The sequence below is a fragment of the Protomyctophum parallelum genome (assembly GCF_964188405.1).
Source record: "Protomyctophum parallelum genome assembly, chromosome: 19".
Lineage (NCBI taxonomy): Eukaryota > Metazoa > Chordata > Actinopteri > Myctophiformes > Myctophidae > Protomyctophum > Protomyctophum parallelum.
In genome coordinates this window covers 11,859,900-11,877,354 of record NC_139717.1, presented here as the reverse complement: position 1 = coordinate 11,877,354, position 17,455 = coordinate 11,859,900, and the positions used below count along the sequence as shown (strand labels likewise).

The following is a 17,455-nucleotide window of genomic DNA, read 5'->3' as shown; positions in this document are numbered from 1 at the left end:
ATATTAGGGGAAATAGCCACTAATGCACTTTTGCACAAAATAACACCTGGACCTCTTTGGTGGGGACGTAACAACTACAAATAAAGGTAAGAAAGCCTTCTAGCATGGAATTCTCCTTTAAAGATCTAATAAGGGTCTATTTGGTTACAACTCTCATTTAGCTGGGGACCACCTGTTACCCCATCAAGGACCACTGGTGGTCCTATATTTCGCTCACCTGTCCCCAGAGTTGTGATTGACCAATCAGAGCCCACTATTTAAAGTGAGACGTTTGAATCTGTTTCTTAACCGCCCCTTGGAAATACATCTTCCACACCGAAGTTCCAGACTAATATCTATGCAGTGATATTAGTCTGGCCATGCTAGTCCAAAGGTCGGCGAGCTAGCCCCTTGTCTCCCTATAACAACCAATCAGAGACCTCCCTACCCCACACCCGTCCCGCCATTCAGGAGGATGATGGGGAGGGAAATACGGTGGTGACCTTTCAGGCCGTGTGATTGGCCCGCACGCCTGATGGCGCACCTTCCCTCTGTTAGTGTTTACTAATAGGGCATGGCTCCTCTCTCCCTCCCTCCCCGGTGTGGGTTTTTAAAACATTTGTTCCAGTCTTGTACTGTGTCACTGCACGGGGAGCTTGTGTGGTGACACTTTTTGGCACAGAGCCCGGTTCTGTGGGCGGGCAGCTTTGCAGGGGAGAGGAGACGATAGCTTCGCCTTTCAGTGCAGAGGTGTCTCGTTACCCCGCCTGGCAGGGAGCTAGGGTATCGTAGTTAAATACAAGTAACGAAATAACTTAACAACTAGTGTTGGAGTGAAGTAGAAATACAATTAAAAACAAGGCTTTACACACAAACCATGACTAACTGTAAAACTGTTGTGTTTGGTTACAAAATGTACTAAAAACGGACTAAAACTCATAGAGAAAATGCCCTTAGTTTAAGTCTTTGTCAAAAAAATCTATCTATATCTTCAAAGATAGAAAATAAATAGTAGATCTACGGGGGAAATGGTAGATCTGCTATTTTTGCTCATGTAAAGCTTTCAGCCTTTTCACAAAATAATAGCTAAACTATAACCGCAATCAGCGGTGCCTTTCATCACAATGATGATGTCACCATGACGTCATGGACATTCCTTACTCAGACCTTAGAGTATATATATTAATAGAGACGGCACCAGATTTCTCCTCCCATCCACTTGCATTAAGTTGCTCAAAAGCACATGAGGCGATTTCACTCCTCCTACCGGGTAGGAACAGAGTGCATTCTGGGATGGATTGGGCCAAATCGTGAACGCGCTGTGCCGTTGACTATCATTGCGCCGCTTGCGCGCGTTCACGTATGAAACATAGCGTTCACGTGTCATGCCCCAATAACATGAACCAACGTACGATAGTCAACGGACCAGTGCTGGCTCGAGCTGCAATGCCAAATTCGGCCACTATGTCCATTTCGCCTCAGGGTTTCCGCCCGGTGCCGTCTCTATTAATATATACTCGAAGGCACAGACAGACAGACAGACAGACAAAGCTGTGCATTGGAGCGGTTGCATGCACCGCTCAAAAAGAAAAGTCAGAACTAAATGATAAAAACCTTGAGAGGGAAGGCTGTTAGCCTGAACTTCCTCAATAGGGTATATACTAATTTCTTATCAAGACTATTATGCAAATACCAGTTGTAAAACTATTCTTGCTTCCTCATTGCAGCGATTAGATGTCTGTACACAGGGTTGATTAGTTGTGTTAATCACCTGTGGACCTTTTCAGTGTTGCCGGTGGCTAGACTGGCGTCTGCACCACACCCAGACAATAACTCTGAGTGTCTAGAGTACACTAGACACACACACACACACACACACACACACACACACACACACACACACACACAGTCACACACACACACACACACACACACACACACACACACACAACTAAAAACATATTTTTGGGGGTCCCCAAATTATATATATATAATTTAAAAAAAGAATTGCACCTGAATGGCTGGAAAAAGGAAATTAAGAGTTTACATAGTATGTTGTACATGCATACAGTTTCCTTGAATGATTATATCTGGTTTCAGTATTCATTTATGATATAATTTCTCTATTATTAAGGTTATGTTTGCAGTCAGTTTTGGTGTTAGGGAGGGGGGCGGGGCGGGGGGCGTGAGACATGGCCAAAGCATTTCCGGGGGTCCCCAGCCAAAAACTTTGAGAACCCCTGGTCTAGACCAGGGGTTCCCACACGCCTTTAGCTCCAGAGAGTCCAGACCTTAAAGAGAACTTTGATGTCTATTTTCATTACTTCTCATGTCTCTTTGTTTTCGTTTTTTATTCATCAAATTATTGGAAAAAATGTATTATATATATTTTGAAAATGTAATTTTACCCACCCTGACAAGCACAAGGAATTGTTGAGTCAATCAATTTAGCTTGACTCGGTTCCAAGCATGAATACTGTGAAAATAGCTTGTAGATCGTCTATAACATATGCCTCTTTCTTATTATTTGACAATTTGACCGGTGTTTGACCAGTTTTCATAGTATAGTTTGTTGATATCTTAATTTTTTTAAATGTATTAGGTATTCAATTATTTTCTTTGTTCACCTATATTGACATGAGGACGTCGGATTGAAATTGTTTAACTCAACTCTTTCTTTCTCTTTTTTTTCTGCCAATGACAGGTCGCAAGTGTAAAGGCCTTCAGTGGGTGGTGGATATGACCATAGCGTACCCAAAAGCACGGCCCATGGACATCCAGACCTGGATCTTCGGCTACAGGCCTGCCATGGTCACACACGTGCACTACAGGTAAGGATAAGACGCAGATCATTACACGCTACACATGGTCGCAGCCCGCACCCAGCACAAAGGCCATGGTACTATATGCTGCACCTGTGATGTTCCTTTTTACTGACACCAAGTTTAAAATAACAATTGAGTGCACAGAATATCAATATGAAGCAACTGAAAAACATGCTATTCAATGGTAGTGGATGGAGAAAGAGGGTTTTGTCCAACCACGAAACGGAAACCAATGGGTGCGAAGAAGGGCACAACCATGGGCGGGACTTGGTTAGGGTGAATTGGTTATAATGCATGGTCCATAATGGTTATCCCATGGTAACTTTAGCTGTTAGTCAACTGTTTACCATGCAGCCATTTTTTATTATGGCTAGTACAGTGCACCATAAAAGGGCAATGTGTCGTTTTGTAACCCATTAACAAGAATTTGGAGACACGCCGCTCTCTCTCTCTCTCTCTTTCTCTCTCTCTCTCTCTCTCTCTCTCTCTCTCTCTCTCTCTCTCTCTCTCTGTTTGAACTACCAACGTTTAATTCCACAAGCGGAAGACTGTGTTTTGTGTATCGGGTGCTTTTTAGATCATAATGTGTTGGCATGAACTTTCCAAAGAACACACAAGTTCTTTTGAAAGTCCTTGTAAAACATAAATATTTTATTAGGACATTGCGTTTCCAGAATAGATTACTTGTCTCCACCAGGCCGAAGGCATGGGGAGAGAGTATGTTTTGCACTCCGTCCGTCCGTCTGTCCCTCCGTCCGTGCGTGCATGATGCATCCGTCTGTCTGTGTACAGCTAATCTATGGCACCTCTGCCCACACATTTTCCACAATGGCCTGATATATCGCCACCATGAGGCCGATTTTAGCAAAACACATTTCTTTATATTACTCGTACAGATTTTGCCCATACATCACGCAAATCGCTATACACTATCTCTACAGTCATGTGATCTGTGTTTAATACGGACCTGTCCGCTTACCCATATCCCCAATCGTTAAGATTGCCTTAGTTTACAGGATTTGTCCATTTCCAACAAAATGCCTCAAATCATTAACACAGCGTGCAATTTCCGTGAAATTATGTACACACATTCCCACTAGGCCACATCTGCCGGTTATAGTGCCACCATGAGGCCGATTTATGTAAAACACATTTCTGTACATTACGTCCATATTTTATCCATACATCACGCAAATCGGTATACACTATCTCCATAGTAATGAGATAAACACGCATCTCTCCTCTTTCCCATATTCCATCCTGATTGGCTAAGATTGAACAAAATGCCTCAAATCATTAACACGGCGTGTGATTTCTGTGAAATTATGAATGCACACACATTCCCACCAGGCAGAGGACGAAATGTAAATGTTTACACCTATTTCTGCACGATCTGTCTTACGATTTACTATTTTCAAATTGACAAAATGTGTAGGGATGAAGTGCTTAATGTATGTTTTTTAATTAAAAAAAAAACAATCAAAATCTACAAAGTCACTATAGTAGCACTAGCTAGAGAGTAAAAGTACAATATTTAATCTGACACAGTAAAAGTACTGTACTTAGTTACTTCACACCACTGCCCCTGAACATGTGACTCCGTAGCGTCTACAACCCCTGATAAGCAAGTCATATTCTGGGCACACCTGACTGCAATTAGAGTTTTTATTGAACTTATTGCTGTCCTTTTGTGCGTGGATCATAAGATGGAACTTAAAAGCAATTCCAAATCAACATAAAACTCTTTTCTATCTTCTGCCATGGCAGTGCCAATTATCATTGCCATCTTCCAACCGTTGCAGTTGTGCCTGCATGGCACCCACGTTGCCAAAATACCAAATGATCTTGCGCCTATTTGAGGCGTGGCCTGGAGCAATCGGGTCACACTACTATCATAAATACAGCGCTTTGTGCCAAGAACAGTATTTAGTTAGTCTTACTTCCTGGTGCAGATATCATGTAAAATGTGGTGAATCCATGGCCTCCTTGCACTCTGTCTCTGTAGCTACAGTAAGGTCATCATCAACATCCACAGGGGGCTCCGAGCACACGACACGTTCCCGCTGTGTTTCTGTCATGCTTCAATATGCAGTATAAAAATAAACTACCATGATGATGTTGTGAATATTGAGTTGATATGCCAAGATATCGGAGATGTGTTAGACATGAAGGGACAGGCTCCTGACATCATTATGTCACATAATAAATGCTACTCCTGTACAATGTATATGGAATGCAGTTTTTCCTCAGCAGATCGCGTCTCTTCCAATTTGCTGTTTAATTAACAGTGCGCTATGCTGAAAGCGATTCTTAAAGGTAATGGGAGCCCAGTCTCTGATTGGTTTAATTAACGCCCAAAACACACCCATGACTAAATCAGACTCTGTGTCATGCAGTGACTTTTAGCGCCATTCGCCAACCTTTAGCACCCAGATAAGCACCGCTTAACTAGTAAAAGTGACTGGTCAAAACTTACTTCTCCTTCACGGCAATAAAAAGCAGTGGACTTAAATGGACGCTGTGCTCTTTTTATGTGCATTTCAGTTCATTGCTGATGGTTATCATAGTTTATAGAGGAACTAACGTTTTTACAGTATAGCCTCTATGTACACAGAATAACTCTTCCTACTTTAAGCCCTTTCCCAACTTCCTTCACAGTTGTTACCGATTAAATGACTAATTAAGTCTCTGTTCCATTTAGTGTACAGTGGTTATCAAACGTATTCATTTCAATGTAATTAAAAAGTTGCCTTTTGGAGGAGCAAGTTTTCTAGTCGGTCTAGCGGTCTGTTATTGAGCTCAGCGGTCATTATTCAGAAATAACACACCACTCGCTGTGTTATTGACCAATCAGAATCAAGCATTCAACCAAGCCGTGTAATAAACGGAGATAGTGTGATAATGTCCCTTTGTGTCTGGCTGTAGAGATGACGAGCTCTGAACCTCTCATTACGCTCTTCTTATTGTTCAGGTTTTTAAGAAACCACTGCCATCACAGGGTTTATCCTGTCACGGAAACCCTGGTTAAAGTCATTGAATTTGAAAACAGACTTTTCCAAGCCTGGGAAAGGTTTTGGAAAATGTATTTATTTATTTTTAAGAAGAATGTTATGAGGTCATTGTCCACATTAGTTGTGTCTACTCCACAAGTTCCACACAACACGTTCATAATGTGTGGTATTTGAAAGATAATGCATGTGTATTCCAAAGGTTTTGCCATTGTTTACCTGGTGCATGTCCATGTTGCTAATCCCCATTGGGTGTGGATTATACGGCGTGCAGGACTTGGTGTGAGATTAACGTGTTCCTCTGTCTGTTGCATCATCTTCACATGCTAGATTAAAGGGAGGAGCGTTAGTCTTGTGGGAATGGTCCTCTCAACTCCTGCAATGTGAGAGCCTCAGACTGGCCCGCACCACAACTCCGACAGGGTCTTGAGCTCTGCAGTCTGGTTTTGCTCTGCTGTCGTGCCGCAGTGTAACTACGTCAGGGTTTCTCAAAGTGGGTGCCGTGGCGCTAGTCCAGGTGTGCCGCAGAATACTTTGATAATATTTGGGAATTTATCAATATCACTTAGCCACTTAAACCCTCCATACATAGTAATGGAGGGTTTAACCTTGACAAAAATAGATTTACGCGTTGCTTGTGCTCTCTAGATTCTGAGCGCGCCGAAAACGTGCAAACTGCTAGTATTTATAAGCGCAGACTTTCCCGAAAAACAAGCCCACAGTCGCTTATAATATGGCAACACTGACGTGCAGACGCATGGTACACGGGACCGCCCTGGAGCTTAGCACAGAGGCATGCCGTCGCGCAGCGTAACGAGGATTAACCTGCTGATTAAGGAGAGACTGTGGGCGTGAGCGCGTGCGTGCTCATGCACATATGCATGAGTGTGTGCTGCGTGTGCGCGCTGCCGCATGAGGGCAACTTGCTAGAATAGAATAGAGGAGTGGTTCCCGAACTTTTCAGCTCGAGACCCAAAAGAGAAATGAGACGTTTGCCCCGGGACAAAGCGCCGCGTTGTGAGCTTGTAGATCGTCTATTTTCACAATTTATGGAATTTCTTTGATCTTTCTTTTATTTCTTAATGAAATTACAGAAAAAAATAATTGAATTTTGTTTCATGACAACTTTTGCCTTTTTGGGAAGGTTTCTTTTTTAAATGTTTTGAAACGATAATAATATGAAAACATCAATCAAACATCCAATCAAAAGGAACTCATAAAAATGTGTCTGCGAGACTGCGACCCACAAATGTGTCCCGACCCACTTTGTACTAGTCATAGGAAAGAAAACATCGCAAAACAGCACCATCACTGATAAACTGACAAACAACTTTGTAAGAAAGCGGTATACAAAGATATCATTGCCACCTAACAGCCCCTGAATCACTAGCCACGGCCATTAAAAATATATTCCGGCGAAGCGATTCGGGTTCTGGTGACACTGTTGAAGGCAGGGTTTTCTAGTTTGAAAATCGAACCGGCCCAATGGAGATGAGGGATGATCCGGTATGAACCAATGGAGATGAGGGATGATCTGAACCTATCGCCAAAGATTCCCACTTTGGCCACACCGTCATTTCAGAAAACGGGTTAGGGTCAAGATCCCAATTTCATTCAATCAATTCAATTCAATTCAAGTGATAAAACTAAATTATTAGAAAATTCGAACTGGAACACACCTGGCAGCCAAGTCTATGGGAGACAAACTTTTAATGTTTGTTTAGGGGAGTTATAATGTCATTTTTTGCCAGCCAAGTCTATGGACTTTGGCAGTAAATGATAACGTAAGATGTCATCTCGCTGCTTTAAATACATCTTGTAATACATTTATTTAATTTATCAATACTAGGCACAGTAAAAGTATATTTGCAGACAGGTGCTCTTTTTCCACCTCCATAATAAGGGTGTTTTTCACCCATCTGGAGTTGCTGCTCATCAACCAGTTCAGAGATTGTCTGATATCTCTCTAGCGATTTGTGCTTGAGAGTGTTTTCCTTTTGTCTAGGACAGGACTGGTCTGACTGGTACCTATCTCTGTCGGTTCAAACATCCCATTGACTTTAGTGGAGAGAACCAGGAACGGGGGGGAAAAAACATATCCAATGTAGTTATTATTCAGCCACAAGCTTTTTTTACAATATGGTTCAGTTTTTATAAAGCTCACAGAAAGACTTAACCACAAAGTTTTGCAAAGGCTCACGACCTGTTTGAGTGGTAAAGACACGGGGAGTAATACAGTTTGCATACATAATAATACAATAGTTAGTTAATAGTAATACAGTTATACTCTTTCAGCAGAGAGATGTCTCTGGTGAGAGACTGCTTCTGTTGACTATGTGAACAGTCCTTACATTTGGGAAGTCTGTGTTATTTGGCACTCAACACAAGCTTGAGAATAGTGATGCAATTAAAGCAGTGAGATGGAAATGTTTAATCCAAAAACCAGTGTCGAGTACCTTGGAGACGCTCTCGTCTACGGGGAGGAAATTTCTTGAAAATCATTTTTGAATAGTTCAAATAGCCAATCCACAAGCTCACAAAGTGTCGATGTAGATCAGCTAGTTGAACAATTTTAATATGTATAGTATAGAAAGAAATCACACCCGTGTGAACTGAGTGGTGCGGCATTCCCGCACTAAAGTGGCTATTTTGGCCATCTGTCTAAATCCCTAAAACACCTCCGCTACCCGTTACATTATACATAGATGTGGTTTGGGCGTTACAATAATGAAACGAATCACTGTGCCACATGCTATTGCCTTTAAGAGATCCCTTATCCGTTGTTCGTTATGCCCAGTGCTATATTGCTTCATAGCCTTACGGTCTATGCTCATAGCCCATGGAAAAGTGATGTGTTGCTGCCTTGAAGCAGACTTGTGCTTCATTTGGTATATATAGATTGTGCATGTAGGTCGTCTCTACGAAACGGTATCAAGCGATAATGACATTTCGGGAAATCGGATTAACGCTCTATACCGAACTCATTTGGCATACGGCTTACGGGTGCTTTTAAACTCCACTATGCGCCTTCCCATATGTGTGTGACCAAAATAGCAATTTAGGGGAAAGCACGCCCATGACCACATCTCTAGGCGCAAATACCGGTGTCGGCATAATAGCGGGTAACGCTAGACCAATAATACCATTTAGGGACAGAGTAAGCTCCTATACTCGTAATTTTCGGGCCGCATCGCGGGTAACAGCGGTGACGAAAATCGAGCCCTTAGTCAGTGTCCTTGAGCAAGATGCTAAACCCTAACCAATCCTTATGAGCAGGTTGGTGCCTCTGCCGTCTCTGTGTGAATGTGAGTGAATGAATGTAATGCACATGGTAAATCGTTCTGGATAAAGGTGCTATATATATGCACCATTTACCATATCATGTCATTCCAGTATGGAGGAATTACTTTCACTATGAATCCACTTCCTACTGTAGATACATTATAGTCTCTCCAGTCCTCCACCCCCCCCCCTTTCTCTCTCTCCCTCTCTGTCTCTCTCCCCCTATCAGTCAGTTTCTCTCTCACACCCAGTTTGTCTCCCTGTCTCTGTCACACATACATACATTCTCTCTCTCTCTCTCTCTCTCTCTCTCTCTCTCTCTCCCCCCCCCCCCCCCCCCCCCCCCCCCCCCAGACAGTAGCTCCATAAGCCCCATGTGATGTGAATGGCAGATGGGATGGCTTGGTGGGTGTAGGAGCAGGGGAGGTGTTAGATAAGTTGGATTCTATATTATTTCTGCTGGGCAGAAACCTTGTATCTCCAGCACACAAGTTCTTTAAATGTTCTATACGTTGAACGAGTCAAAATCAGTGTGGAAGGAGGTAAGAAGGTAGCAAACTTTAAAGATGGTCCAAGGCAGCTCTGTGCAGTTGAAGTAGAAAAATCCTTTATTAACAAGGGTTAAAAAACGACCAGCATGGGCCTTCATCAGGGTCAACTGTTTTTATTTGTTGTGAATTAATGCCCTACTTCATCATACAAGAGTGTTACAAATCTACAATCCGGTCTAGGGCTTGTGAATAAACTACATTGGCTCCATTAGGAACTTTTTTATTTTTTTCCACAATTCCTGAAAAGTACATTTTTTGGACATAATCTTTTTTTTTGTCCTTTTCTGCTGCCCTGTGCGTCTGTTTGAGAATCCAGCCAAGTTGATATGATTTATAGTCGTCCTGCGTACCTGACACGCACTCACACGCACGCACGCACACATACACACACACTATATAACTGTGAAAAGAATCAACAGAGGTCCGTAGTCATTACAATGCCAACTGAGCAACTGAGTCAATGTTGGCTAAACGGCATTGCATGGACGGTGGAAGTCCACTCACAGATCTTAACTACACAGAGGTGTTTGCAATTGTAATATAAAAACGGTAGTTACAAATAAATAAAGGAAGGCAGTGTTGATATCTTGAGCAAGTTAACTTCATTCTCATACCGTGCTGAGACGGGTGGCTCTAAATCGAACCACAGTTTGGAAAATGCTCTGGAAAAAACGGTGGGCAGTAATGCTAAGTACAGAATGCGGTACGGGATACCATGAGTCATAGGCAATGAACTGAACATGCCACACCACTGGTTTGGTATGGTCCTTCCATTAACCCATTAAGATCCGAGGCAGATTCTAAATATGTGTGTCAGTTTTCCGAAAACCTTTTTGCCTTCCTTTGTTTATTTGTAACTACCTTTTTATGTTACCAAACACTGTAGCCCCTGTAGTTAAGATTGATCTGAGTGGAATTCAACCGCCCGGGAATTATTAACCACGCAATGACGTTTAGCCAACATTGACTCAGTTGCTCAGCTGGCATTTTAATGACTACAGAGAAAGTGTAAACAAACACCAGATCTAAAAATGAAGCCATTAACAGGTTTATTCATGATAACCACTTAAACCCTATAGGAGCCCCCCAGGGATCTATACTAGTGACCCCACACACAGTCACGCTCATGACGCATTGTGAGCTTGTAGATCAGCTATTTTCTCGATCCTACAATTATTTTAAAACAAGGAACAGTTTTGGACATACAAGGTTTCCGCCCGACAGCATCTAGTATAAATCTAGTGTCTCTAGTTCTCGGGGAGAAACCACCTAACTCCAAAATGTTCATTTTTCAGGAAATGAAAATATCTGTCTTTCAGGAAATGAAGAAAACCTTATATTTTAAAACAATGCAATACTGCCTCATGAAACTTGGTATTGTGACTTTATATATTGTCAATTACTTGCATGAGAGGGGGATGGGGGGGCAGTTAGCTGCTTTAGCAGACAGTTTGAGGATCAAATGGAGTTGAGAGAGGTTTTATATAAAAATATAAAACTAATCTAAAACCTAAAATCGAATGAGGTGGTTTCCTCCCGACAGCAACGAGTTATAGTCTTGTTAGTTGCTTGGTGCAAACCTCATATTATGTTCAAAGCTTTTGTGTGATGATGCTGTAGTAGAACATGGAGATAAGAGGTTTCTGACCGACAGCGACGATATCTTAATCTAGTACACCTGTAGTATAAATCAAATCTAGTGCATACTGGGTTTTTCTTTTGACAGATGTTTGCCCCCAGAATAGCTCTAGGATTCGTGGTGTGACAAATACCAATTTGATCACACATCACACCGTCTCCCTGTCACTTCTCTGTTCTCTCTCTCTCCCTCCCTCTCTGAGACTCAGACACACATTTGATGAGGGGATAATGAGAGTCTGGGGGATCGCAGACGGCCTCAGGGGATCGTAGATGATTAGACGTTTTTTACAAGTGCCTTAGGGAGTTGGCGTCGCCGTGGAGATGCGAGCACATACACATACTCAAACGTACTGTTTCTCGTTTTTTTTCTTCTATCTTTTCATCTGTCTCTCTGTGTGTGTCTCTCTCGCGCTCTCTCTCTCTCTCTCTCTGTCTTTCCGTGTTTATTTATTTATTTATTTTCAACTCTCCAGGCCTGCCTCCTATTTCTCGATGGCAAGATCTTCACTTCACTGAGTCTGTGTACATGGTCAGGGCTTTTCTTTGTTTTGTGTCGGCCCCTGCGCTCATGTATTCTGCCACTGTGTATTCTTGGTTTAGGGCCGAATCGCATTCTAGTTTGCTCTGCTTTTTTGTTGTTGTTCCTTTCCAATGTGTCAGGTTTCTTTTTGCTGTCAGTAGTAGTTTGGTCCAGAGGCTTCTCTGTCTGGTGGCTCTGGTCTCTCTCTCTCTCTCTCTGTCTCTCGCTTGTAGATCTGCTATTTTGCTGTTTTTGAATTTGGATCCTGAAAAGTAACAGTTTTGGACATGAGGTTTATAGTACTAGTAGTACATGGGAGGTTAATATAATGCTGTAACCTAAAGCACCTTCCTCCTCTCAGAACAATGCTTCAAACCCAGAATTATATGAAAGAATAGCTGATCTACAAATTGTAGCTCGGCTATTTTACATGGCACCGCACAAGGAGAAATTGGACTTTAAGCACCAGCATTGACTTGTGCATCAGCAATGGTATGTGTGAGGGGCGCGGTGGCGCTTTCGTAGCACTGTCGTCTCACAGCTAGAAGGTTCTGGGTTCGATTTCCGCCAGGGGTGTTGGGTGTTGGGGCGTGTTCTCCCCTCCGTGTCATCAGCACCCATAACCTATAGGAGGTGTTGGTGTTGGCTAAAGAGCCTTTCTGTGTGGAGTTTGCATGTTCTCCCTGTGTCCCCTAGGGTAGTACTAGGTAGGTACCCTCACAAAAATCATGCAGTAATCCTGGTCTCTATACTGCCTCCCCCTGGCCAGCTGGGGCGCCTGATGGAGGGGAAAGGAACTGGTTTGGAATAACGTGATCCTTCCGCATGCTATGTCCTACCAGGGAAACTCCCCCCTGTCAGGGGGTGCTCACTCCTCATGCTTTGGAGGAAGTATAAGCTCAGTTCGGGGTTCTCCCCAGGTTGGCAGAGGGGGAGTAGAGCCCAGGATTACAGGTTAGGCAATTTTCACCCGGTGAAAAATGTGTTACAAAATTGTTAACAAGCAGTTTATCTCAGGTCATGTTGTCCCTTATCTACGTGGGAAAGTTGTTTAACGGTCAGTGAGTGATAAGCGAGACAGAGTTGTGTGTGTGTGTGTGTGTGTGTGTGTGTGTGTGTGTGTGTGTGTCTGTGTGTGTGTGTGTGTGTGTGTGTGTGTGCGTCATTGACCTTCAGAGTTCAGACCGGCTCCGTCGTCCCTAAACACTCCGGCGGGGACGACCGTGAAGTCATGACTTGGCAGAACACGGTCACCAGGTGGACGTGTGCACGTACATTTCATTTTGTTAGTGTGGTGTGTTTTGCTGCCGTGTGGTGCTATGCAGTGTGGTGCAGTTTGGTGCTATGCAGTGTGTTGCAGTGTAGTGCTATGCAGTGTGGTGCAGTGTGGTGCTATGCAGTGTGGTGCAGTGTAGTGCTATGCAGTGTGGTGCAGTGTGGTGCTATGCAGTGTGGTGCAGTGTAGTGCTATGCAGTGTGGAGCTATGCAGTGTGGTGCAGTGTGGTGCTATGCAGTGTGGTGCTATGCAGTGTGGTGCAGTGTGGTGCTATCCAGTGTGGTGCAGTGTAGTGCTATGCAGTGTGGTGCTATGCAGTGTGGTGCAGTGTAGTGCTATGCAGTGTGGTGCTATGCAGTGTAGTGCTATGCAGTGTGGTGCTATCCAGTGTGGTGCAGTGTGGTGCTATGCAGTGTGGTGCTATGCAGTGTGGTGCAGTGTGTAGTGTTTACTACTTCTTACTTACTACGTGTGCATGCGTGCGTGTCTGAGTAAACCACCTGTGCTGTTGCCTCACATTTGACCTGCTGACCTCAGACAGAGGTGGTGGTGTCCTGACCGCTGTTGTTACTCTTTTTTTCCGGGAAGCCACGGGCGGTGTGCAGCCAGAGGGGGACGCAGATTAAACCCTAAATGGACCAATTATTAACAGCTGGGATTTCACGGCCTCCGGCATCTGTCTGATTTTAAACAAATAATCAGTAAGCGTTGCACCGACCACGTGGTTCGATCCCTGCAGTGACCCCCATAATAACACGTATGGGCCCCAGTGACCCCCGTAATAACAGAGCTACAAGTGTCTTTCATTCTATTATGTCTTCTATAGCAGTGGTTCTCAAACGTGTCATGGACCAACCCCCCCTAATAACCCCGACAAGCACTTGGAGTTGCTGGAGTTCAAACATTCCATTTTGTTTGACTTGTCTCCACAGAAAAATAGTTTGACAATTGTTTGAATATGTTTTTATAATGATAATTTGATTACTTTTGACGCTGCTTTTTCATTTTAGAGGTATTGACACAGGCTTAAAAGTCTTAAAAATTGTCACTAGATATGTGCAGATACCCTGTATACACTTATGCTGTTTGTTGGTTTACTGTTGAGTGAGAAAACAATGTTACACATTAAGCAAATCCTCTGGTGAGACATTCCAACAGCATGGTTTTACTGGAAGCATTGCACCTGGATACAACTGCTAATGGCAATTAATATACACCACCAACATAGCAATATAGTTTCTCACCGCTCCGCTTAAAACATTTTCATCTAATCTAAACAAAAACACCCTTTAAATTATACCTGAATTGTTGAAACAAAGAATAACCTGAAAGAAATTGAAACAAAATTAGCCGGGGTCCAAGTGATTGGCCAAATATTAATGGGATTTATATGCAAATTATGCAGTGTCTGAATACATGCAAAGCAAATATACCATGTATTGCCGTTGAAGCAGTCATTTGCGATATGTATGCATGGTGATATTGCGATGAATCTGTTAAATTCGATATACTGTGCAGCCCCTGATCACAAAGCCACGTTTTAGCAACAAATAGTCCTGTCCCTTACCAACTCCCGCTGGTAAATTAGCTGGCAACACTGATGTCAGTTGCATTCTACCATACTTATAAGAGCCAAATGTCCACACAAGTATATAGGCTGAGGAACCGAGTGGAACATGGCGCCACTTCTCCGCGGCCGCCCTGCTCTATTCAGTCACCCTATTACTTTGAATGGTGTCCTCAAGCTCGATAATATAATTTGATAAATAGACATAGTGAGGACAAATTAGGAACTTTTTAGCGACAAATCGACCATGCCCCCCTAGCAACTCCCGCTGGTAATTAGCTGGCAACACTGATGCCAGCTACGGTGACCTGCCAAGTAGCTGCCATTAACAACCGTCGTCCCTGCTGCGCTTTTGTTTGCGGAGCTACCGTATCAACATGGTGCTGAGTGAAGGAAACCCAGTATGACTGTGTTTCGATCAGAACGGTGCACTGAGTGTACTGGCGGCCGCGTGGGCTCCTCTTCGCTCCTACCCTCACCCACTTGGCAGCGGTCCTGGAGGGTAACTCGACACCCTGGCCGCCCGTGCAGACAGACAGCTGGTGGCGCGAGAGGGCATCGGGGGCATCGCTCTCCCTCCCTGTTGATAACCTATACCTCCAACATCAGCCGTTACAGTTTTTTTGAGCAGTCTTCTGGAACCGTGGCGGGGCTAGCATCTCAGCGCTAATCTCAGCGCTTGTGTTTATTGTACACTTGGAAGTGACATGGTGTGCTGTTGTGTTATACGCACTGTTTGAGGGGTCTGGGTCAAACATAAACCAAAACACATGTTTGGCTTCCTTTCAAAAGAAAGGCAGGGGGCAACAGATAATTTAAAATGCTGGACATTCAAATAATGTGGGACACACACACACACACACACACACACACACACACACACATGACTTCATAATATTCTTTTTATTAATTAAAGTTTATAATTTATATAATCATCAAGAGACATCCATTGCAAATATATCTGGTTTTGGATGCTAGACTTTTACATAATTCATTTATAGGCCAATATTGTACTCACAGTGCTGCCAATACAGTGTACTGTACATGAATAGCACGGAAGCTGAGAAAAAGGCATTTCTAAAAATGCAATAACATGGAAGTGAACGGTGGCTGTTATTTTTGCGATCACGTGGTTTCCTGCAATTGGCTGGCCGTTGACATGAAAACGTTTGAGAACCAGGGATTTATGTGAGCATTCACCTTTGTCGTTAAAGGCCTACAACCCTGCATCATAAACAGTCAGGTGTGTGCACGCTGTTTGACAGTGACTGATGGCTGATGAGCCACTGACCTTATTCTACTGTTGAAAAGCTCTGGTGAGGTGGTACAGTGATGCATATTGTCGCTGTCGGGAAGAAACATCTTATCTCCATATATTTGTTATGTCTTTTTCTTTTCTTTCTTTCTTAAATCAATGCCGTTTTGCACAGTTTTGGAAATAGAGCTCCATTGGTTGTAAAGTAAAGATTATTCAACTGTAAAAAAAAAGAAATCTGTGTGTTGGGGGAAAAGTAATGAACGTGGCTGAACAACAGTGACATTTGAAGCCAGTGACATTTGAATTTGTGGCTTGAAGATGGAAAAGTTAATTTCCTGCCTTGCACCTCATCTGTCTCTGGTTGAGATAAGAGACTGAGCATGGCGGCCCTCCGTACCCTTTGACTGTGTTGCCTTTGTCATAGCAACATGTTGCACACACACACACACACACACACACACACACACACGCACACACACACACACACACACACACACACACACACACACACACACACACACACACACAACAGCGTCTCCGCCATATAGGATGGCTGCCAATTCTAGCAGAGACGCCACAATACTTTGCCAGCCTTTTTGCCTCCTTTTTGGGCATCCCAAGTTGTTGGAACCCTCTAACAACCAGTCTGTGCATATGGGCCTAGGCTGCCAAATATAAAGACAAATAGTCTGCACCTATAGCCCAGCACTGAGATGTTATGTAGAAGTGGTTGGTGCAAACAATGAGGGACGTGAGTGGTGGGGAACCAGATGGAGAGATTGAGTCTGGTGGGAAGGACTTGTAGTCTGGCCATGTGATAATGTCCTCATGAGTGCAGTGTTCTTAATGAATGCGTGTGATACAGAGTGATCAGCATAGGGAAGACATGCAAGTTTCCCTTGGAGTTTTAGTCCAGTTCAGTGTTGTTGGTGTTGGTGTTGGTGTCATCCATGAGGACTCGTCTGGCACAGGTGACCGTTGCCCTGAACTGACCTGGGGTCTGACCCTCACAGTCTCTGAGTTAGACCGCACCCACTACACACACACACACACACACACACACACACACACACACACACACACACACACACACACACACACAGATGATCAGCTGTACTACTAGGTCAGTATTTGTGGACCCCTCCCCCAAAAGACATTACAGCATTGTTGCTGTTTTTATACATGTTTTTTGGATGAGATGACAGAAAGACAGATTCATTATGAATCCCCGGGTTTTGAGTTTCAGCTTTACCCAGTTGATGGCTGCTCAGATAGTCATCCGGTAGTCTCGCGTAGCCAGACAACTGTTCCACAATCTCCCAATGCTACATAGAGTCTGCAAGTAAATCCGAGCTAGGAAGCTGGCATTTCTGTTCACGAACATTTATTTTAAAATGTCTTTTTATATCCATTTCTGCTAAGCAGCAAGCTATATTAGATGATTTCGATTTATATTAATATAAATGTGTGCGACTATAAAGACGAAACGGACGTGGGGAGGAGGCCTCACTTCCGCTTTATCTCTTGCTCATGATCGGAGCTTCCGT

General features: G+C 43.4%; 1 protein-coding gene across 1 annotated transcript in view; it reads left to right on the top strand.

Moving 5' to 3' along the window:
* lpgat1 (lysophosphatidylglycerol acyltransferase 1) overlaps positions 1-17,455 on the top strand; it is a 70,565-nt gene that overhangs the window by 45,394 nt on the left and 7,716 nt on the right. The window contains exon 6 of the mRNA XM_083790396.1: positions 2,684-2,810. Within this exon, the coding sequence (XP_083646522.1) occupies positions 2,684-2,810 (127 nt within the window). The remainder of the gene's footprint in view (positions 1-2,683; positions 2,811-17,455) is intronic.